We start from the raw sequence: 25,732 nt of genomic DNA, 5'->3' as shown, positions 1-25,732 counted from the left end.
CTGAGTAAGGAGCGTGAGGAGAAGTTGCTGCATGAGAATAAGAGGTTAAGTTGTGAGAATGAGGAGATGCGAAAGGAACAGAAAGCACTAAAGGGAACTGTAGAGAAAGTGGAAGAGTGTGTTGAGGGAAGGATGCGTGAGAATGAAGAACGAATGGAAGCTATGATGGGGCAGGTAATGGGAATGATGAAAACGTTCATGGGTGAAGGCGCAATCGGAGGAGTGGCTTCTGCTTCGGGTAATGGGGTGATAGGTGATAGTGGAATAGAAGGCTAAGGTAAGTGATAATGGGAAAGGAAGTGATAGTGATAGTAATAGTAATAGTGATATTGAGATTGAAGATAAAGGAATTAGACATAGTAAGAATGAACAGAAATGTGATAGAAAAAATGAGAAGAAAGGTAAAATTTATGTGAAGAATGAGAAGAAAAAGTGTCAGGATGAGAGGGAAGATGATCGTGAATGGGTGAAAGTGGTCGGTAAGAAAAGGGCTTGGAAGAATATAATCAAGGATAGGAGTATGAGTGTGGAATTAGATTCTTTATATTTTAGCGACGAAGTAGGAAACAAGAAGGAAGGTAGCAGTGATGATAGCAGTGAGAATGAACGTGATGTGTGTAAGATTGTGTTTATGAGAGAGGTACCTCGGTGTGAAAGGTTCAGTGAGCATAGTAGTAGGGATGTATACGAGTTTTTCAAGGAGTATGAGAGGTATTGTCAGGATAAGTATGGTGATAGTAAAAGAGTTTGGGCTAGGGAGTTAGGAGAATATTTGACTGGGTATTTGTTGACGATGTATGGAGTGATAATGAGTGTAGGGGATATTGATTATGAAAGTGTGAAAAAGGGAATAATTGAGCAGGTAAAACATATGAAAAGGAGTGTTAGGTATAAGCGTATGAATGATTTTGATGAGGCACGGATCAATATAGGAGAAGCGATATCGATGTATGTATGTAGGTTGGAAACGTTAGCTAAGAAGAAGTATGGGGATGAAGGGATAAATGAGAATATGGAGTTAATGAAGAAGTTTTTGACTACTGTACCCGAGAATGTTGCTGAGTTTATTCATTTGAAACGTAAGGAGAAGATGAGGTGGACGAAAGAAAGATTGATATGGGACGATATTTTAGAGACAGTTGAGGATTACGAGTTGGATAGGTGTATGAGAGAAAGCAAATCTGTGAGTGTAAGAACTGGAATGGAGGAAAGTGTGCCAAAATTTGTTAGTTTTAGAGATGCTGTTATGAGAGGACCAATGAGGGTAGCTGATAGTGTAGTAGATAGGAGTGTTAGGGCGAGTAATGTGGGAATACCTGTAAGGACAATTGAAGGATTTAGGCAAGGTAATTGGCGCAATAGGGATAGGACTGTGAGTGCGCATCGAGGTATGTCAGATAGTCGTGTCCGTGATGAAAAGTGTTATAGGTGGGGAAAGGAAGGTCATAAGAAGAATGAATGTAGATGGGCTCTAGGTGCTTGTTTTGGATGTGGTGAGGTAGGGCATAGAATTAGCGAGTGCAAGAAAGAGAAAGGGGTAAAATGTTATCGGTGTGGTATGACTGGGCACATAGCGAGTGGATGTTGTAGTAATCGTATGAATGTGATTTGTGGTAATTGTGGTAAGGATGGTTATTATGCTAGAATGTGCAAGGAGCCGCGGGATAAGTGTACTGAATGTGGTGCAGATGGGCATGTAGCTAGAGTATGTAGGAAGAAGGGATTAAGTCCGCCAGGATGTTCGGGAAACTAGAGTATAAGAGGGTTCAGCTGGGTTAGTCCTCTTGTGTGTGTGGAAGGAATAGGATCAATGTTTGTAAGAATGGGATGAATAATTGGTGGGAAATGAGTAAGTATGAACCTAGTATGTATGAGAAGTTAGGGTTGGAAAATAAACAATTAGTGTTAGTTGAATGTGGGAAAAAGAGGCGTTTGAAAGTTTTAAGTGAGGAGAAAATGTAAGGGAAATTTATAAGTAAAAGTGAGAATAAAAAAAAAGTATGACAAGGGTGTAAATGTGCAAGTGAGTGTGGAAGATAAATGTATTAATACAGATGAATCATGGCTGAGTATGAATGATACCTATAGTGTGTATGGATTTTCCTTAGATGATGTAAAAGAAAGTATGACAAATGCGAGAATGAGAGATAGGAGAATGATAAGTAGTATGAATGAATCTTTTATTAAAGTAGAAAATGGTTTTGATGAAATGGATGAATTGCTGACGGAAATAAGTGAGATTTTAGAGCCTGATGACAGTGAGGTAGATGGGATAGTACATGATATATTAGATGATAGGAATTTAGATAGGAATAGTGTTAATGTAGCGAATGGTTGTGATAAGGAAGAAGTGAATGAGAGTGTGTATGAAGTCCCAGTTACTCTGAGTAGAGGTCCCGTTCCCAACTGCGACTGGGTAATGAAAGAAATAATGTAAGTGGTCGTGTGAAAATGTAGTAGGATTTGGCAAAGTTAGGGGGGAGGAATGTGGAGGAATAATTTTTGTTTTATTTTATTTATTTTTTGTTTGCCAAATCCACAGAGAGAGAGAGAGAGAGAGAGAGAGAGAGAGAGAGAGAGAGAGAGAGTGTGAGTGTGTGTGTATTGATTGTTTGTTGTGAGAAAGACTGTTGGTATAAATGAAATTGTTTGTTTATGTTTTTAGCCAGGTTACGACAGTGGTGAATGTCTTGGGTGAATGGCTTTTTGATTTGACTGCTGCTAGAGGCAGTTGTGTGTGTGAGAACGCTGGTTTTACATATTTGATTGATTTGACCAGTGTGGAAGTGATTATTTTTTTAAGTAAGTACAGCTTTGTTTATATTTGCTTGTCATGATTGTGAATGATAGGAAAAATTTATTATCTATTTTTTATTATAGTGCGATAGTTTAGTTAGTTAGGATGTTCGTAAGTGTTTTTTTTTATTTTGATAATGTAAGGGGAAAGTTTGTGTTGAGGAGACAATTGTCTGTTTAGTGCAATTCAAGGGTGTGGGGGTTGTTCTTGTGACATTCTGCCACAAAACTACCGACCTATTGCATTGACATCTTGTTTATGTAAAATCATGGAGAAGATGGTCAGTGCAAGGCTGATGTGGTACCTTGAAAAGAAAGGCATTTTATCACCCATTCAATGTGGATTAACAAAAAAGCACTCAACGACTGATGTGTTGATACGACTTGAGTCCTCTATCTGTGAAGCCTTTGCTTCCAAACAGCACCATGTGGCAGTCATTTTTGACATTGAAAAGGCATATGATGCCACAAGGAGATATGGTATGCTTAAAACAATTCATAACTTGGTATTGAGAGGAGAGCTACCACTATTTACTCAGTCGTTTCTTTCACATAGAGTTTTTCAAGTGAGAGTGGGGGAAACTATCACAAAGTAAATGTCAGGAAGGAGGAGTTCCTCAGGGTAGTGTGCTGAGTGTAACCCTGTTTGCACTAGCAATTAATGGGATATCCTCAGTCATTCCCGAGATGTTCTCTCAACATAATTTGTGGATGATTTCTCCATATCATTTGCTTGAGCTAGAATGGGACTGGTTGAGAGAAAAGTACAACTCTCAATTGACGAAATTATCCAGTAGGCTGATATGAATGGATTTAAGTTCTCGACAAGTAAAACTACTATTGTACATTGTTTTCGTATCCAGGGAGCACATCCAGACCCGGATATATCCATTAAAGGTCAACGGATCCCATGTGTAGGGGAAGTTAAATTTTTAGGTTTGATATTTGATTGTAGACTTACATGTATTTCTCACCTAAAAGCATTAAAAAAAGCTAAATGTCTTGAGACTGAATATTTTAAAAGTATTGTCCCATACATCATGGGGGTAGACCGCAATACTATTTTAAAATTATATAAGGCCCTGAGTTTTTCCAAAATTAGTTATGGATGTGAAATATGCTCCTCAGCCACCCCAAGCCGATTAAAGATATTAGATTCAATACATCATGCTGGTATTAGATTGTCCACAGGAGTGTTCAGAACCTCACCTATCCCAAGTCTCCTTGTTGATGCTGGAGAGTTACCTCTAAATTTTTACCGAATGTCTTCTATTACTCAGTATTGGTTTGGATTGCAAATTATTATTATTATTATTACTATCCAAGCTACAACCCTAGTTGGAAAAGCAAGATGCTATAAGCCCAGGGGCTCCAACAGGGAAAAATAGCTCAGTGAGGAAAGGAAATAAGGAAATAAATGAATGAAGAGAACAAATTAACAATAAATCATTCTAAAATAAGAAACAACGTCAAAACAGACATGTCATATAATAAACTATCAACATCAAAAACAAATATGTCATAAATAAACTATAAAAAGACTATGTCCGCCTGGTCAACAAAAAAGCATTTGCTCCAACTTTGAACTTTTGAAGTTCTACTGATTCAACCACCCGATTAGGAAGATCATTCCACAACTTGATCACAGCTGGAATAAAACTTCTAGAGTACTGCGTAGTATTGAGCCTCGTGATGGAGAAGGCCTGGCTATTAGAATTAATTGCCTGCCTAGTATTACGAACAGGATAGAATTGTCCAGGGAGATCTGAATGTAAAGGATGGTCAGAGTTGTGAAAAATCTTATGCAACATACATAATGAACTAATTGAACGACGGTGCCAGAGATTAATATCTAGATCAGGAATAAGAAATTTAATAGACCGTAAGTTTCTGTCCAACAAATTAAGATGAGAATCAGCAGCTGAAGACCAGACAGGAGAACAATACTCAAAACAAGGTAGAATGAAAGAATTAAAACACTTCTTCAGAATAGATTGATCACCGAAAATCTTGAAAGACTTTCTCAATAAGCCTATTTTTTGTGAAATTGAAGAAGACACAGACCTTATATGTTTCTCAAAAGTAAATCTACTGTCGAGAATCACACCAAAAATTTTGAAAGAGTCATACATATTTAAAGAAACATTATCAATATTGAGATCTGGATGTTGAGGAACCACCGTCCTTGACCTACTTACAATCATACTTTGAGTTTTGTTAGGATTCAACTTCATACCCCATAATTTGCACCATGCACTAATTCTAGCTAAATCTCTATCAAGGGATTCACCAACCCTAGATCTACATTCAGGGGATGGAATTGATGCAAAGAGAGTAGCATCATCTGCATATGCAACAAGCTTGTTTTTTAGGCCAAACCACATGTCATGTGTATATAGTATGAAAAGTAATGGGCCTAGAACACTACCCTGTGGAACACCGGATATCACATTCCTATAATCACTATGATGCCCATCAACAACAACTCTTTGAGATCTATTACTTAAAAAATCAATAATAATGCTAAGAAACGACCCACCCACTCCCAACTGTTTCAGTTTGAAAACAAGGGCCTCATGATTAACACGGTCAAAGGCAGCACTAAAATCAAGGCCAATCATACGAACTTCCCGACCACAATCAAGGGATTTCTGTACAGCATTGGAGATTGTAAGAAGGGCATCACATGCTCCAAGGCCTTTACGAAAACCAAATTGCAAACTAGGGAGTAGATGATTACCTTCAGCAAACCTATTAAGACGTTTTGCCAGAAGACGTTCAAAAACTTTAGATAATATGGGAGTTATGGAAATTGGGCGGTAACCAGTGGGACTTGAGCTACCACAAACACATTTACATAGAGGAGTAACATTACCAATTCTCCAACTAGTGCTAAAAGCTCCTCTTCTTGCTAACTTGCGCAAAATAACAGATAACTTTGGAGCTAAGAAATCTGCTGTCTTTATAAAAAACAAAGGAAAAATACCATTTGGGTCTACACCTCCATAAGCATCAAGGTCCATCAACAGAGCTTTAATCTCACGAGATCGAAAAGCTAAACTAGTTAGTTTAGCCTCAGGAAAACAGGAATGAGGAAGTTCAAGTTTTTCATTACTCTGTTTACTGTCAAAAACATCAGCCAAAAGGGTTGCCTTTTCCTTTGGACAGTGAGTGACTGAGCCATCTGGTTTAAGTAAAGGAGGAACTGTTGCATCTACACCAAAGAGTGCAGATTTAAGGGTAGACCACCATTTATGTTCCTGGGTTGTACCAGAAAGTGTTTCTTTTATGGTTAAATTGTACTCCTTTTCAGTTGAGGCATAAAGACTCCCATATTCTTTAGCCTTTCATACTGCGAGACTTGTAAGGCACTCAACATACTTTGAGTTTCACCCAGAATCTCCTCAACCTTATGGCTTTCGGGTGAAACAATTTTTAAACAGTCTGGATTTAATTAGAATTAAGGTGCTTCTATTTAAGGTATCATCAACACCTCCATGAAAAATACCTGAGGTATCTTTTTGTAAATACTTTATTGGAGGTCTTTTTATGGAACAAGTTGCAGAAGAGAGGGGATCGACTTTTATATATACTAATGGCTCCAAATCTGATACTGGCGTTGGATTTGGAGCACATAGTAATGGTTTTAATTGTAGAGGTGCACTTCCTCTAACAGCTTCCATATTTACTGCCAAACTGTATGGCACACTAACCGCTATTGAGAAAATAGCCCTTGAGAAGGAGGGTAATTTTACAGGATTGTCCTTCAAGCTTTAGAAGTTTTTAATTCTAGTAACCCTCTAGTTTTAAAGGTTTTAGAATGGCTTTTTATTATTGGACGGAGAGGTATAACGGTTCGATTTTGTTGGGTTCCAGCACATGTAGGTTTGTCTGGGAATGAGAAGGCAGATTTACTAGCGAAGAATGCTGCATCCAAGTTGCTACCAAGAAGGTATCCCATTCCCTGTAAGGATTTCCTACCTAATACCAAGAAATTGTTTTGTAATATAGGGCAGTACCACTGGAATAATCTAGATGACATGAAAATGAGAAAAGTAACAAATGTCATATCTCCTTGGAGGTATGACAAGATGCCCCGAAAATGGGAGACGACTCTGTCATCTCCGTATTGGTCTCACTCGGTTGACACGAGTTTCTTCTGAAGGGCCAACACCAACCGTATTGCGACGACTCTTTAGTACCTTTAACATTGAGGCATTTGATGACCAAATGCCCCAATTTTAATAACTTAAGGAATAAATATTTGTTTGAGGCTCGAAGTGAGGGTGGCAGGTTCATCCATGCCAAGATTCTTGGACCTGAAGTGTCCTACTATGCGAGCGGCATTTTTAGATTTATTTTAGAAGCAGGTCTTCTGAAAACTTATGGTTTTAATTGAATATTTTAATTTTATATAAAATAAATGATATTGGCGTCAAGGACCTTAGATGTCAGTATTCCTGAAAACTTTAAATCAATCAATCAATTATCCCTGCTGAAGCCTCTTCTCTTTTTTGGCCACACGGGATAGGAGGACTGACATCCTCTGATAATAGGTGGATAACCCGGCTTGCCTTTTCCAAAAAATCCAACCCTTCTGTTGACGACCTGGAAAATACAAACATGGACCACTGTATAGACAGCTCCAACTCGAGTTGTGATATTATAACATTAGAACCTTATTCACTTCATGTGAAGAATGATAAGAAATCACCAGAGAAAAAGGGAGAGAGAAAGAGAGTGAGAAATGATGACAGTACAGAAAAATATAGAAAAGTTGAAGTATTACCTGGTCGCTATGAAGTAGTGAATTATGAGATATTTTTTATTTTGGAATTTGAAAATTGAATACATGAACGTGTAAATGTTTTTAAAGCTAATAGGGAAATAGTTACTATATGTGGAAGGCAGCCAAAGATTATTTTCCCAGGGGAATGGAAGTCTCTTGATAGAAACACTATCCCCAATACAATGTGAAAAATTGAAAACACTTACAACATTATATGTTCATAGTATCAAATGCGTTTCACACCCCACTTTCAACCAGAGTAGAGGTGTGATATATGCTCCAGAATTGCTGGACATAGAGGAAAAAGAAATTGAGGACGAACTGAAAAGTCAAGGAGTAGTAAAAGTAGTCAGAATGGGAAAGAGAGTTGGAGAATAACGTATTTCTCTTGCTACTTCGATTATAACATTTAATCAATGTAAATTATCAAATGTTATTAAAGCAGGTTGGCTATCTTTGAAGGTGAAACCATATATCCCTTCACCATTGCGATTTTATCATACCCAAATATATGGCCACTTAATCCAGAAATGCAAAGCACACCCAGCTACTTGTAAAAGCTGTGTTAAGTTTATTTTTAAAAAAGAAATTCAGGTCATTGGGACCATGGAAAGGGTTACTTTTAAGGAGGTTCGTTAAAGAGCTCTTGAAAAGCACATAAGACCAGGGCAACCCTTTTCAATGGTTCTGAAGAAAAACCTGCTAAAGCATATGGATGAATATTATATCCCCAGTTCTAACATAAAGAAACACATGAAAGTAGTTAAAGAGGTTGGAAATCCCATTGGAAATTTATATCCAGAAATTGTAGAAAAATCTAAACAGATACTTAAAGATCTGAAAGATATTCAAAGGCCATTTACTCCCATTTTAAACAATAGTACAAACATCTCTCAGGCCGGGTCCTTGCCTGATCTGGTGGAGGTCCCACTTGAAACCAATTTACTTGGTGAACCTGTAGTGGGGGAAGGTGAAAAAACCTGACAGCTCACAACCTTTTAATCGAAAAAGAGAGAGACCTCCATCTCGCTCGCCTCCTACCATAAGAAACATTAAAGTCACGACTTCCATGATGTCTGGTGTGCTGATGTTTCTGATCAACTGGAAGTTAAATTGCATAAATCAGAAATTCCAGTTGAGCTCCACCATCCTCCTCAACAATTAGATCAAAAGGACACAAAGAAAAAGACGAACAGAAAACCCAATATATCAAGATCCTCTCTAGAGATACCACCGAGAAATATTGTTAGATCAAATATTGACAATGGGAAGACTTCATCCAAGGTGTCATCCAAAAAATAAACCATAGTTTTTTCCTCCATTCTGCAATGGAATTGCCAGGGTTTGAGGGCGAAATATGAAAAACTTAAGTTTCTTATACATGAGCACTCCCCTATAATTATGTCTACAGGAGAACAAACTCGATGCTAATGCTCTTTGTCCTCGAGAGTATGTTAGCTATAGGACACCATGTGATTAACAAGCAGGGAGGCATGGGGGAAGTCTTATATACGTTCGTCGAGATATTACCCAAATATCTTTGTCTATCTTTACTCCTCTGCAGGCAGTGGTTGTAAAGATTGATACAGGGAGATAATACACAATCTGTTCTCTTTACTTGCCTCCAAATTATAACATCTCATAAGATGATATAGTAAAGGTGATTAAACAACTCCCACAACCATTTCTATTACTAGGAGATCTTAATAGTAGACATCCTTTATGGGGTGATGTTTTGGCAAATGCAAGGAGTAATATTATATCACCAATTTTGGAGAATGAAGATGTAGGACTCCTTAATACAGGAGAGCCCACACACACTTTCATGTTCAGACAGGTACCTTATCCTGCATTGACCTATCAGTTGCAAGTTCTAACTGTCTTGTCGATTTAATTGGAGAACATTAGATGATTGGCATATTAGTAATCATCCACCAACAATGGTCCACCTTTACAGAGATCGCCACGATGGAATCTTTATAAGGTAGACTGGGATAGATTTCGGGAGCTAAGTGAAATTGAAGGAAATGCAGAACAGTTTGAAAGTGTTGATGATGTTATAGACTTACTTAATGGAACTCTTCGCACAGCAGGAGTCAATTCGAATCCCAAAACAACAGGGATGTTCAAACGATGACCATTCACCTTGTGGTCATCAGAACTAACTGCCCTGCAAAGAGCACAGGAAAGCTTTTAACTCTATTGCGTATGCACCGTACTGAAGAGAATTTAGTCGCATACAAGAAATGTAGAGCACAGTTCCCTCGTGCCATGAAAGAAGCTATGCGCCAGTCTTAGGTGTCATTTCTTTCCTCCATTAACAGTAGAACACCAACTTCATCTGTGTGGAGGAAAGTGAAAAAGATAGCAGGAAAATTCACCCCAAACCCACCACCAGTGTTAAGGGTAAATAGTCCGTATATGACCAGAGCAACCGAAGTTAGCAATGCCCTTGCTGATCATTTTCAAATTATCATGCAAGTGTGAAGTAGCTCCTGGTCACCAGTATAGGAGCATTGAAGAAGGGAAGTTTTAGATTTCACAACAAGAAAGGAAGAGTCGTACAATTTTCCTTTTACTGAAAGAGAATTTGATTCTGCACTTACTATGTGTAACGATACAGACCCTGGACCCGATGGAATTACATATGCAGTGATTAAACATGTATATTTTAATACGAAGTTATTTTTTTTAAGCATTATTAATAGGATTTGGCATAATCATAGGTATACAAATGTTTGGGAACTACCCATTATTTTAGCCTTTTTAAAACCCAGTAAGGACAAGTTTTTAGCAGCAAATTATAGGACAATTTCATTGACATCTTGTTTATATAAAATCATGGAGAAGATGGTCAATGTGAGACTTATGTGGTACCTTGAAAAGAGGAGTATGTACATTCAATGTGGATTCAGAAAAATGCACTCAACGATTGATATGTTGATATGACTTGAGTCCTCTATTTGTAAAGCCTTTGCTTCCAAACAGTACCATGTGATAGTCTTTTTTTACCTTAAAAAGGCATATGATACATGGAGATATGGTATACTTAAAACAATTCATGAATTTGGATGAAGAGGAGAGCTACCCCTATTTATTCAGTCATTTCTTTCACATAGAGTTTTCCAAGTGAGAGTGGTTGAAACACTATCAGAGAATAAATGCCAGGAAGGAGGAGTTCCTAAGGGTAGTGTGCTGAGTGTAACCCAGTTTGTACTAGCAATTAATGGGATAGCCTCAGTCATTCCCCAAGATGTTATCTCAACATTATTTGGGAATGATTTCTCAATATCATTTGCTGGAGCTACAATGGCAATGGTTAAGAGAAAAATACAACTCCTTATTGACAGAATTATCCAGCAGACTAATATGAATGGATTTAAGTTCTCGACAAGTAAAACTACTATTGTCCATTTGTTGTATTCGGGGAATACATCCAGACCTGGATATATACATGAAAGGTCAATGGATTCTATGTGTAAGTGGAGCTAAATTTTCAGGTTTGATATCTGAGTGTAGGCTTACATGGGTTTCTCACTTTAAAGCATTAAAAGCTAAATATCTTGAGGCTCTGAACCTTTTTAAACGTATTGTTCCTTACATCATGGGGGCTGACCGCAATACTATTTTAGAATTATACAAGTCCTAGATTTTTTCCAAAATTAGTTAATGATGTGAAATATACTCCTCGGCCACCCCATGTCGGTTAAAGATATTAGATTCAATTCATCATACTGGTATTAGATTGTCCACAGGAGCGTTTAGAGCCTCACCTATCCCAAGTCTCCTTGTTGATGATGGAGAGTTACCTCTAGACCTTTACCGATTGTCTTTTATTATTTGGTATTGGTTTAGATTGTAAAGAATCCCTAATTCTTTAGCCTCTCAGACTGCAAGCCTTGTGAGGCACTCAACATAGTTTGAGTTGCACCCAAAATCTCCTCAACCTTATGGCTTTCAGGTGAAACAATTATTAAACAGTCTTCATATAATTAGAATTAAGGTGCTTCCATTTAATGTATCATCAATGCCTCCATGGAAATTACCTGAGGTATCTTTTTGTAAATACTTTATTGGAGTTAAGAACAGTATGACTGCCTTAGAATCCAGGTCTCTTTTTATGGAACATGTTGCAGAACATAGGGGATCAACTTTTATATATACTGATGGCTCCAAATCTGATGCTGGCATTGGATTTGGAGTACATAGTAATGATTTTAATTGTAGAGGTGCACTTCCTCTAACAGCTTCCATATTTACTGCCGAACTGTATGGCACACTAACTGCTATTAAGAAAATAACGTTTGAAAAGGAGGGTAATTTTACAATATTTAGTGATGCAAGGAGTTTTCCTCAAGGTTTAGAAGTTTTTAATTCTAGTAACCCTCTTGTTTTAAAGATTTTAGAATGGCTCTTTATTATTGGACAGAAAGGTATAATGACTCGATTTTGTTGGGTTCCAGCACATGTAGGTTTGTCTGGGAATGAGAAGGCAGATTTACTAGCAAAAAATGCTGCATCCCAGTTATTACCAAGGAGCTATCCCATTCCCTGTAATGATTTCCTACCTAACATCAATAAATTTGTTTGTAATAAATGGCAACAGTACGGAGATAGTCTAGATGATGATAAAATGAGAGAAGTAACAAATGTCTAACACGATGCCTTGAAAATGGGAGACTTCTCTTTGTTGTGTCTGTATTGGTCACACACTGTTGACACACGAGTTTCTGCTGAAGGGCCAACACAAACTGTATTGCGACGACTGTTTAGTACCTTTAATGTTGAGGCATTTGTTAACCGAATGCCCCAATTATAATAACTTAAGAAATAGATATCTGTTTGAGGCTCAAGGTTAGGAAGGAAGGTTCATCCTTGCCAAGATTCATGGATATGATATGTCCTAGTATGCAACCTGCATTTCTAGATTTATTTCAGAATCAGGTCTTCTGAAAACCATTTAACTTCTATAATGATATTCAACTTTTATGTTTTTAATTGATTATTCTTTCATTTTACATACAAAATAAATGATATCAGCGTCAAGGACCTCAGATGTCAGGATGCCTGAAAACTTTAAATTAATCAATCAATTCGAGCGGTATTTTTAGAATTATTTCAGAGGCAGGTATTTGTGAAATTATTTAACTTATCTAATGACATATTAACTTTTCTGGTTTTAATTGAATATTCTTTTATCTTTTATATAAAATAAATTTTATTGGTGTCAATGACCTTAGATGTCAGGAAGCCAAAAAACTTTAAATCAATCAATTAATCCTAACAGGTGGGTTCATCTTACACCTGTGCCTCTATATCTGTTTTGGTGCTATCCTTTGGGTAGGGTATGTAGTGGGCCATCTGGGAAGTATACTCTCATTGTGCCGATAGTGGAGAGTGCAAATTTCATTTTCAACATGTGATGCCTTAATGTTCTCAAGCAGTTGAATCAAACTATTTCAAATCTCCCATTATCCTTTTATTTTTTTCTCATGGATTCCACTGACTTGCCCCTGCACTGTTGACGACCTCTTACAATCTACTTAAAGAAAATTCCGTTGACGACTTAGGAACTAAAAAGGACTATTAGTTTAACATTCGAAAAAAGGGTAATATGGACAACATAGGAAAATTGAAAATCCTGCATGTTACCCAAATCCTATTAGAAGCCAATTACAGTATGATGTGCAACATGAAATATTTTAATGCAATGGACTAATAAAAGAAATTAGAATGAAACTTCAAGATGATAAATGGGATTCTTGGTTATCATTCAATTGTCATGAAGCACTCAATGCAAGTCGTAACATTATTGATATTAAAGTAGGTAATATAAGTATTAAGGGTGCTCTGTGTGATGGGGTACCTAAAGATCTGGATGTTTACAGACCAGCAAACAGGATTGATAAAGATACAAAGGTAGATATGCCATCCCAAAGAAAGCCAAGACCACCAATGTGGCTTCTTCCTCAGTCTACAGGAGGTACAGAAAATTATTTTAAGATCTGCAAATTTCTTCAGAGGAAGGTAGGAACAATCGCACCTAGAGATATATCTTGATTCAGTAAGAAATGTTTCTTGATAAAGGCCAGGTCATACACACAATCTGTTATATTGTCCAATTTAAAGACAGAAACGATGATATGAAATTGGACATCTAACCCCATCTACACTTTAGCTATGGAAGGGGTGTGGCTTTCAATAGGGATTTATATGAATTAATGGTAGAGGAGATATTGGCTATGTGTCCGCTATCAATGTGAAAAGTAAATAAAGTACCTGGAGCATCAGTGAGGGGGAGCGGTAGCAAGCTACCCTCCCTACCCCCGCTAACTAGCGGTGTGAGTAGTTAATCCTCATTAAAAATTAATGGCTCGTTATTTCAGCTACGCCGAAAGTAATACCCCTATTAAATAGCTTAGGTTTGTATAGTTAGGAAAAATACAAATTATCTACGAATTTGTCATATTTAGTCAAAAGGATGATTGATGAGTCACCTGGAACACAGGAGATACAAACATATGTGTCCCTTATCAGTGTAGAAAGTACATAAAGTACCTGGAACATCAATGATTATCTTTACTTTCCAGGATGCTGATGTACTTTTCCACATCGAAAATGAAAGGATTAGAGTTCGACATTTTAAGCAGAAGCCACTGCAATGTTTTAATCGCTTTAAGTTTGGGCATCCTTCCAAAGTTTACAAGAATGATAAAATTTGTAACACTTGCTCCAATCTTTACCATGGAAAATGTTCACTTCAGGCAAGGTGCTTAGACTGCAACTCTAATTATAAATCTAATGATAGGAACTGCCAGTTTTATTAGTTAGAAGAAGCTGCCTCAATAAATCAGTTATTGAACATGTAAGTGGGGGGCATACCAAGAGATTATTAAATAAATTTACTACCTATGCAAAGACATTAAAAACAGGAGAAAAAGTTCCTCGGGAATCATCTAACCCACCTACTACTGTTGGTAGTTCTTGAAAAAGAAATTTACCTTCTACTGATAAAGTGCTGCATAGTAAGACAATAATATCTCCTCCTAAAGATTTACCATTGTGTCAAAAAAAAAGACATTGCCCACCACTATCAAACCTTTTTCCCCCATTACAAAGGATAGTACTAAACTTTCCCAGGCCATACACTTGCCTGATTTAATGGAGATTCCACTTGAAACCAAGTTATCAGGTGCACCTGTAGTGGGGAAGGTACAAAAACCTGTTAGCTCACTACCTATTAATCGTAAGAGAAAGAGACCCATCTCTCACCCCCTTCTATAAGAAATATTAGAGTTATGACATCAAATAAATATGATGTTTTGTCTGTTGATGTTTCTGATCAACCATAAATCAGAAATTTAAGATGAGGTCTACCATCCCCTTCAACAATTAGATGAAAAGGACAAAATGAAAATAATAAAAACAAAACCCTATATATCAAGACCCTCTCTAATAAAACCACCTGGAAATAATGTTGAATAAAAAATTACTAAGGGCAAGACTACATACAAAAGTTCTTCTAAGAAATAAAGCGTAGTTTTCTCTTCCATTTTGCAATGGAATTGTCAGGGTTTAAGAGCCAAACATGAAGAACTTGAGCTCTTGATTCACAAGCATTCCCCCATAATTATATGTCTACAGGAGACCAAGCTGGATGCTAATACACCTTGATCACTGAGTAGGGAGCCATGGCGGAAGTCTCATGTACATTTGTCGAGATGTTCCCCAAATACCCTTATCTATTGGTACACCTCCCCAAGCAGTGGTTGTACAGATTGATATAAGGAGAAAATGTACAAATTGCTCTCTGTAATTGCCTCCAAATGATAACATATTGTATGATAATTTAGTAGAGGTGATTCAACAGCTCCCTCAACCTTTTCTTTTACTTGGAGATATGAATGGTAGACATCCTTTGTGGGGGAGATGTTTTAGCAAACACCAGGGGTAATATTATATCATCAATTGTGGAAAGTGAGGATGCCGGACTCTTTAATACAGGAGACGCCACACACTTTCATGTTCAGACAGGTATATTGTCATGCATTGCCCTTTCAATTGCAAGCTCTAACAGCCTTCTTGATTTTGATCGGAGGACATTAGATGATTGGCATACTAGCGATCATCCACCAATCATTATTAACACCAACAATGGTCCACCTTTACAAAGATTGCCACGGTGGAATCTTGACAAGGTGGACTGGGTTACATTTTGTGAGCAAAGTGTAATTGCTGATGCCATAGACCTACTGAATGGAACTCTCCATACAGCAGGAGTCAATTCAATTCCCAAAACCACAGGATTATTCGAACGACGACCAGTCCCGTGGTGGTCTTCAGAATTAGCTGTCTTACACATAGCAACCAGAAAATTTCATACTGAAGAAATTTTGATAACATACAAAAAGTGTAGAGCATAGTTCCGTTGTGCCATGAAAGAAGCTCGTCGCCAATCTTGGGTATCTTTTGTTTCCTCAGTAAACAGTAGAACACCACCATCTTCTGTATGGAGAAAAATAAAAAAGATTGCTGGCAAATTTATCCCAAACCCACCACCAGTGTTGAAGGTGAACGGTTATCATGTAACTGAAGTAAATGATGTTAGCAACGCCCTGGCTGGTCATTTCTCAAATGTATCATGCAAGTGTGAAGGAGCTCCTGGTCACCAGTATAGGAGCATTGAAGAAAAGAAAATTTTAAATTTTGCAACGGGAAGGGAAGAGTCATATAATTCTCCTTTTACTGGAAGAGAATATGATTCGGCACTTTCCACTTGTAACGATACAGCCCCTGGACCCGATGGAATTTCATATGCAATGATTAAACATGTACATTTTAATACAAAATCATTTATTTTAAGCATTATTGATAGAATAAGGCATGATCAGAGTTATCCAAGTTAGCCATTATTTTAGCCTTTTTAAAACCTGGTAAGGACAAGTTTTTAGCAGCAAACTATCAACCTATTGCTTTGACATCTTGTTTATGTAAAATCATGGAGAAGATGGTCAATGCAAGACTGCTGTGGTACCTTGAAAAGAGGGGTATTTCATCACCTATTCAGTGTGGATTCAGAAAATGCACTCGACTAATGTGTTGCCACGACTTTAGTCATCTATTAGTGAAGTGTTTGCTTCCAAACAGCAAAATATGACAGTCTTTTTTTACCTTGAAAAGGCATATGATGCTACAAGGAGATATGGTATACTTAGAACCATTCATAAGTTTGGATTGAGAGAACTACCACTGTTTATCCAGTCATTTATTTCACATAGAGTTTTTCAAGTGAGAGTGGGGGAAACTCTATCAGAGAGTAAATGTCACTGTTTGTGGATGATCTCTCCATATCATTTGCTGGAGCTAGAATGGCAATGATTGAGAGAAAACTACAATTTGCAATTGACAAAATTACTCACTGGGCTGATATGAATGAGTTTAAATTTTCAACAAGCAAAACTACTATTGTACATTTCTGTCGTATCCGGGGAGTACATCCAGACCCGGATATATACATGAAAGGTCAACAGATCCCGTCTGTAAGTGAAGCTAAATTTTTAGGATTGACTTTTGATTGTTGGTTGACATGGGTTCCACACTTAAATGTGTTAAAAGCTTAGTGTCTTGAGGATCTGAATCTTTTAAAAGCATTGTCCCATACATTATGGGGGACAGACCGTAAAACTATTTTAAAATTATATAAGGCCTTAATTTTTTCCAAAATTAGTTTTGGGTGTGAAATATACTCCTCAACCACCCCATGCCAATTAAAGATATTAGATTCAATACATCATGCTGGTATAAGATTGTCCACAGGAGCGTTTAGAACCTCACCTATCCCAAGTCTCCTTGTTGATGCTGGGGAGTTGCCTCCAGACCTTTACCAAATGTCCTCTATTATTCGGTATTGGTTTAGATTGCAAAGACTCCCTAACTCTTTAGCCTTTCAGACTGCAAGCCTTGTAAGGAACTCAACATACTTTGAGTTGCACCCAAAATCTCCTCAACCTTATGGCTTTCGAGTAAAACAATTATTAAACAGTCTTGAAAAAATTAGAGGTAAGGTACTTCCATTTAAGATATCATCAACCCCTGCATGGAAATTACCAGAGATATCTTTTTGTAAATATTTTATTGGTATTAAAAAAAACATGACTGAATTAGAAGCTAGGTCTCTTTTTATGAAACATGTTGAAAAACATGGAATCAACCTTTATATATACCGATGGCTCCAAATCTTTAACCTGTAGAGGGGCACTTCCTCCAATGTCTTCCATATTTACTGCTTAATTATATGGCATACTAACCGCTGTGGAGAAAATAGCGTTAAAAGTGGAGGGCAATTTTACCATTTATATTGATTCAAGAAGTGTCCTTCAAGCTTTAGGTTTTAATTTTAGTAACCCTTTAGTTTTAAAGATTTTAGAGTGGCTTTTAATTATTGGCCTAAAAGGTATAACAGTTCAATTTTGCTGGGTTCTGGCACACGTAGGTGTGTCTTGAATTGAAGAGGCAGATTCACTGGCAAAGAGTGCTGCTGCCTTGTTGATACCAAGAAGGTTTCCCATTCTTTGTAATGATTTTTTTACCAGCAATTAAGAATTCTATTTATAACAATTGGCTACAGCATTGGGATAGTTTAAGCAAAAATAAAATGAGAAAAATATTGATTGGTATATCCCCTTGAAGGTATAATGGGATACCCCGAAAATGGGAGACGACTATTTGTCGTCTCCCCATTGGTCACACTCAGATTACACATAACTTTCTGCTGGCTGGCCAACACCAACCATATTGCGACGACTCTGATACCCTTGACAGTGAGGCATTTGTTGACTGAATGCCCCACTTATAGCACTGAAAGAAATAGATATCTGTTTGAGGGTCGTGGTGAGGATGGCAGGTTCATCCTTGCCAAGATCCTTGGACATATGTCGTACAATACTAGTGGTATTTTCAAATTTATATCAGAAGCAGGTCTTCTTAATGCTATTTAACTTTTATAACATATTTATATCTCTGTTTTTAATTGAAGGTTATTTTAATCTTTATTTATAATAAACGATAATGACGTCAATGACCTTTGATTTCAGGATGCCAGAGAACTTAAAATCAATCAACCAATCAATCAGGCTCTTTTATCATGTCCACCTTAAGAGTGATAGAGGATCTGTTGTCCTTGTTGTCAAACACACGAAGACAAAGTATCAGTCGGCCTTGAACCCTCATTATAGACCTTCTCAGTCCTACTCCTTTTAAGTGAAATTGGCATGCAGTGCTCTGGTGTCCCCTGAGGGCCCTTCAATGCTGCTTGAAGAACACTGAATACCTCATGAGCTAGCATTATGTTATGGCCCTGCAATGGTACTTGAAGAGGACTAAGTATTTTACAACCAAGTATCTTAGCCTTCTCAGTAGTCAGGGCAAAAACCAGAAGGAAGTGCCCAGACACTTTTTCTGACTTTTTGAGGTTGATAGCAGATGCAAGTTTGGTTAATGCAGACCTCTATCATCTTGAGGAAGAACTCACAAGCCTAGCCCTGTCAGTAACCTTCCAGTTTACCTATTGGAATTTGGTGTACTTGGAACATAATGTTTCAGATGATCTTCATGCCTCTGCACCTTACAAATACTGCTCACAGGTCCTTTAAACCATTTCATTACATCCCGAGGTGATTACTCAGAAGTTGTGTAAAATTTCCAGCTCCCTTACAGGACAAGAATGTATCTCGTCTAAGGTAACGCATCCAGCAAAAATGAAGAAGGGTTGAAGGATTGTCAATTCTACCCCTTTTTTGTTCCCCTTTTGTGAGGATGTAGTAACCGCAACCATTACACGCTGGTCAAACATCTCAAGCTTTGAGTTGTAGGATGAAGTACCTTTTTTCTGAATGAACTCCTTCTAAGCCCCTAACATCATCTATATCCTTATGTAGGATGTATTTAATTTGGCTGCAGTTGTGGTATTTACTCTTTTTATAGATGTTTCAGTCTAGAGTGGGCGACAAGGTGTTAATGTTCATACATCCATTATAATTTTGTTTCAATTTACCATTTTTGTTAGGTTGTGGTGTATTTATTTTGTGTCAATGTTAATTTTAGTTATAAGAAATATAGTGTTTAAGGTTATGCTTTGTTTTAAATCTCCCTTCTGTCCAAGAGTCTGTGGTAATGTAACGTGAAAGTTCGTGCTATGTTGACCATTGTCTGTAAGTGTGATTCAAAAGTGTGGGTTTTGTGTTTTGATACAACCCGCCACTGTAATATTTTTTACTAGTTATTTGAACATTAATTCTTTTAAAATGAATTCCCCACCTCTAGGCAGGTGAGCAGAATTTCCCTCTTGTTTGACCTGTCATCAATAAACTACCAAGTTATTGATTCAACAGCTTTTCAAGCTCCATAGCAGCCCTCTCTTATTTTGAAACCACTATGGTTTGTATGGCTAGTAAAACACATTAATTTGAAACATTTTTTATATTATCAATATAAAACTCCAGTATCCATTACACTTTCCTTTATACCATACCAAAAACATTCAAAATTTCCACGTACCTCTGATAGAGCTGATATTCTGCTATCCTGTGTTTTATATATATATACACACACACACACACACACACATATATATATATATATATATATATATATATGTATATATATATATATATATATATATATATATATATATATATATATATATACATATATATATATAATATATATATATATATATATATATATATATATATATATATATATATATATATATATATATATATATATATATATATATATATATATATATACATATATATATATAATATATATATATATATATATATATATATATATATATATATATATATATATATATATATATATATATATATTACCGGTTTTGCATATTCACTACCAGTGCCTTTGACCTACAGACCTCCTCCCATTTTTTGTTTGGAATTTGTAACATCCTAAGAAATATGATCTAAAAGTAAATATATTTTTGAAGCATTTGTCTGCATAATCAATGGTTTGTTTAGCAATGTAAATTTGTGTACTAGTAACATATCTTTCTACAAATAATTGATGGATTATTTTTCAGGGTGTCAATAGATCCTATATGGGAGATAAAGTCATCAAGATAACAGACAGATTTTGTGGAAGAGATTATCATGAAATACGGGAATACCAGGTAATTACAATAACGTATCTTATTAGAATTATTATAGTTTAAACTGGTGAATACAATGTATCTAGAATTTATATATATATGTATATATATATATATATATATATATATATATATATATATATATATATATATATATATATATATATATATATATATAAATATATAGTCAGCCCTCCTTTGAGATAGTCAGATTACAGACACAAGTGCAAAAAGGGAATTTTCTTGAATAAAGGCTGCTTTATGGTGGGCTAACTTCTAACCTAAAAAGTCACTGCCCCTTGTCAAGAGTGGGTGTATTAGCTGATGGTGAACACAGTAAATACTGCCTAATATTGTTTTAATTGGGTTTTTACAACAGTTTATAATCATATGTACAATGTACAGTACATTTGCACACATGCACACTACATACTGGACACAGTAAGGTTACAGTACAGTATTGTGCTAAGGCAAAATTTTACAGTTTTGTCATCATCCCCTTACTGTTCTGTATAGCTAAAGTTGTTCCTATCTACTAATACTGTACTGTAACCTAATTCTTACTGATAATTTATTACAGTATTATTACTACAGTATAGCTTAACTGTACTTACTGTAAGTGTTTGGTGCTTTCATTCAGATGACTCCTAGCATATACCGCTATGCATTTTCTTGAAGCATGATGCAACTTCTTATGTGTTGTCTCTTGCGCAGTATGTTACAGTATATCTATACTTTCTTAAACAGAAATACAGCTTATTTTATAAATTAAAACCTCAAAAATATCAATAGTAATTGTTTCTTTTGAATAAACAAACAAAAACAGTGCATTCAATTACTTTTCAACAGCTGATATCTCTCTCTCTCTCTCTCTCTCTCTCTCTCTCTCTCTCTCTCTCTCTCTCTCTCTCTCTTCTCTCTCTCTATATATATATATATATATATATGTATATATATATATATATATATATATATATATATATATATATATATATATATATATATATATATGTATATATATATATATATATATATATGTATATATATATATATATATATATATATATATATATATATATATATATATATATATATATATATACGATTTAGTTTCGGAAGCATTTTTGTATTCTAAAATTTGGGTGTATTTTATCAATAAGTATTTTGGGTGCCATGATCAGGTCAGCTGATCTATCACGTCACCTAAAATACTTAGATTTTTCTTTTAATCATTATTTTGGATTTTTGAAAAATCTTGGATCAATTTCTTGGAAAAAATAATCCCAGAATTTTTTGGGGACAAAATGAAAAAAAAAAGTGTCTCTCTATTTTCATAGAGAATTTATTTAGTTTTAATTTGCTTTTTGTTTCTCTGATATCGGTAAATTCGTTACGTCATATTTCCCCTATGAAAGTTGATAAGTGTAGTTTTGAGAAATCTGCCTCCAAAGTTTTGAGCTGAAATTTTTTGCTTTTCTCTCCCTTTATTTGCTTGTCATATATTTTGAGGGTTTTATAATAAATTTTGTTATATCATATTTGTGCTATTTGTGATTATTACTTCATATATTTAGAACACATTTAGAGTTTAGTGAAAGATTGGAAAAAGTAAATCTGACAATGGCTAAGTTAAGTAAAATTTTGTAATCAAATCGCCTGCAATTACATATAAAAATCAGACTATATATCAGTTTAATGAGATGGGTGTTACTCTATGGACATGACTCATGGTATGGCAATGAAAAATATCCAATAGATTTATTAGATTTGAGAACAAAGCCCTCAGAATGGTATTGAGAGTTAAATGGCAGGACAGGATTAGAAATTAAACTATAAGAGAGAATACTCGAGTGCTATATTTTGATGACATCATGATGAGGAGTAGATGGAGATATTTTAGGTATGATCTTTGCACTCCCCAAGAGAGATTAGATCACCAAACGTTCAGCTAGGCTCTACAAGGCAGTAGAAGAGTTGGAAGACCCAGACCTACGTAGCTGAGGACTATGAAACCTGAAGTAGATGATGAATGGAGAAGTATTAAATTAAAAGGTCAAGATAGAGACGACTAGTGAAATCTAACCGAGGCCCTTTGCGTCAATAGGCGTAGGATGAGATGATGACTTCATGTATAATGCATTATATTTTATATACTTAAATTCCCAGTCCCCCTCTTTCCTCTCTCTTGGAAAGAGGTTTATCTGGAATTTTTGGGGGTGTCAGAGACGCCCACACTTTCTCTCATGGAACGTAGATTTTTCATACATTTTTGAGTCCTGGCATTGTTTCTTCTTAACAAGGATGTATTTAAAGCCAAAAGAAATAACTTTGCAGAAGGAAAATAGTCAAACCATGGGAGCAGTTGAAATGATGTCTTGCAGATTCGAGTTCTGAGCTGCTAACGGCAGTCAGTCGGTATGATTCCTTCACTCAAGCACCTCTACGTTATTGTTGCATCATAGTGTTGCCATATATAGCAATTAGATATTCTTAATTGATAGTTGAATTGAAATTATTACTAATAAACTGTAAGTTACCATTAGATTATACAAAAATGAGCACTTTTCTCATTGAAAGTATGATTAGGATTTTGTCATATATCTCCAAAACTATTAAGAATTTTTCAATAAGATTTTCTGTGAATATAGACAAAAGGTGTACAAGTCCGTATGTGAAATGTCACAGGAAATTTTATTTATTATTTTTTCGTCAAACACTCCCTTTAATCTTTTCTCCTTCCAATGATATTTAGTCTTCCATTGCATACTCCATTTTCATCATCTCCGTCTTTCTTTTATTAATCTTCAGCCCAACCTTGTGTGATATTTCATGCATTCTGGTAAGCAAGCATTACAAATCCTGTGATGCTCTGCTAACAATGACAGCATCATTAGCATACTCTTGGTCTGCTAAATTCCTATGTCCAATCTAGTACAATCATTCTCCACCATCTCTGAGTGATCTACGCATTACAAAATCCATGAGGAGAATAAACAGCATACGTGACAACACATTCCCTTGGAGTACTCCGCTGACCACTAGAAATTCATTTGATAGGACTCCATGAACATTAACTTTGCACTTGCTATGCTCATGAACAGACTTAATCAAATTTTGCGTATTTATGTGGAATTCCTTAGTAACGCAGGCCTCTCCACAAAATTGGCCAGTGCACAGTATCAAAAGCTTTTTCGTAGTCCAAAAATGGCATTAAAATGGGATTTCTATATTCTACACATTGCTGTACAACATGTCTCAAAATGAAAATTTGGTCAGTGCAACTTCTACCTTTTCTAAATCCTACTTGTTCATCTCGGCTTTTCATCAATCTTTCTGTCCAGTCTCTAGAATAAGCATACTACAGTATATATTTTCATAACTGACCTAAGTGTTGTGCTTCTGTAATTATTGCCATCAGTCAGGTCGCCTTTCTTTTGGTATTTTCACCAACACTCCTAACTCCCATTCATCAGGTTTTGCCTCTCCCAACTCCCATTCATCGGGTTTTGCCTCTTCATGCCACATTCTACAAAATGATCTTGTAAGTAGTCTGGGAGTCAGTTCATTTTCAGCCAGTGTTATCTCTGCAGCTATTCCATCGTACCCTAGGGCTTTTCATCTCTTTAGTTTTTTTAGGATAGCTTCGACTTCAAACACATTGAATTCATTCATGGACACATCAAGGTCTTCATGAGCTTCAGTTATATCAATCAAATTATTCCCTTCACATTTCCTATTCATAACCTCACTAAAGTGTTCCATCCAATGTTTTATTTCTTCATCTTCTGTTGTTATAACAGGGCCATCTCTTTTTGATGGGTATAGGCTTTTTCTTCTTTGCCCCAGTCGAGATTCCATTAGTAACTCCTTGAGAAATTCTTACACCATAGCCAGTTCCTGAATTCATAGCTTTGTCAGCCTCATCTGCTTTACTGTCTAAATATTCTCACCAGTCATTTCTCGCTTTTCTTTTGACCTCACTATCAATACTGGAATACTTAGCATGCTCAACCTTGTAATTTTCATCACTTCCTCGAAAACATTCAACAATCAATTTCTGTCCTTGTCTCCTTTTTATAGTATCCCAATTATCATTTGATATCCATGGCTTTCTCCTAGCAACGGCCTATCCCAAGACTTTACAACCAACTGAGTGATATATGTTATTAATATCACACCATTCTCCATTAATTGTCTGTTCTTCATCTCTTAAAATCTCCTAGGATTGCAAATCGATTCCTACATTCAAGTGCAAAGTTTCTAGGTGCTCTTCTTCTAAAAGCTTAGTTGTTTCAAACTTAGTATTCTATCTATCATTCTATTGGGTGATTTCAGTTTTAATTTCATTGTGGCAATGAGGAGCTAGTGATCACTACCAATATCTGCACCTATTGCTTCGTACATTTCTCAGTCTCTTCCCTCTCTCTTTATTAATGACAATGTGATCTATCTGATTATTTTAATTGCCACATGGCAAATTCCATGTATTCTTGTGTTGAAAAAGAGTACCTCCAATAACAAGATTGTTTGCTGAACAGAATCATATGAAATGTGCTCCATTTTCATTTGCAACTTCGCCAAGACCTTCGACACCCATCACATTCTCTATCCCTTGATTATTTCTTCCAACTTTAGCATTGAAGTCGCCAATCACAATTTTTAATATCTCTATATGGGATCTCATCTATTACACTCTACACACACACACACACACACACACACACACACATATATATATATATATATATATATATATATATATATATATATATATATATATATATGTTTGTATATATATTTATATATATATATATATATATATATATATATATATATATATATATATATATATATATATATATACACAGTGGTACCTCTACATACAAATTTAATTCGTTCCACAACCAACTTCGGATGTAGAAAATGTTTGGATGTAGAAACGAATTTTCCCATAAGAATACATGGTAATTCATTTA

At 35.9% G+C, this 25,732-nt stretch overlaps 1 protein-coding gene across 4 annotated transcripts in view; it reads left to right on the top strand.

The window, feature by feature from the left end:
- Positions 1-25,732, top strand: part of LOC137625386 (uncharacterized) — a 622,677-nt gene that overhangs the window by 368,109 nt on the left and 228,836 nt on the right. For all 4 annotated transcript variants that reach the window (XM_068356252.1, XM_068356251.1, XM_068356250.1 and 1 more), the window contains one exon: positions 20,688-20,777. In XM_068356252.1, coding sequence (XP_068212353.1) covers positions 20,706-20,777 — 72 coding nt within the window. In that variant the 5' untranslated portion in view covers positions 20,688-20,705. The remainder of the gene's footprint in view (positions 1-20,687; positions 20,778-25,732) is intronic.

Source organism: Palaemon carinicauda, chromosome 32, assembly GCF_036898095.1.
Source record: "Palaemon carinicauda isolate YSFRI2023 chromosome 32, ASM3689809v2, whole genome shotgun sequence".
NCBI lineage: Eukaryota > Metazoa > Arthropoda > Malacostraca > Decapoda > Palaemonidae > Palaemon > Palaemon carinicauda.
The sequence above is the reverse complement of the archived record's forward strand: the minus strand, read 5'-3'. Positions and strand labels throughout refer to the sequence as shown.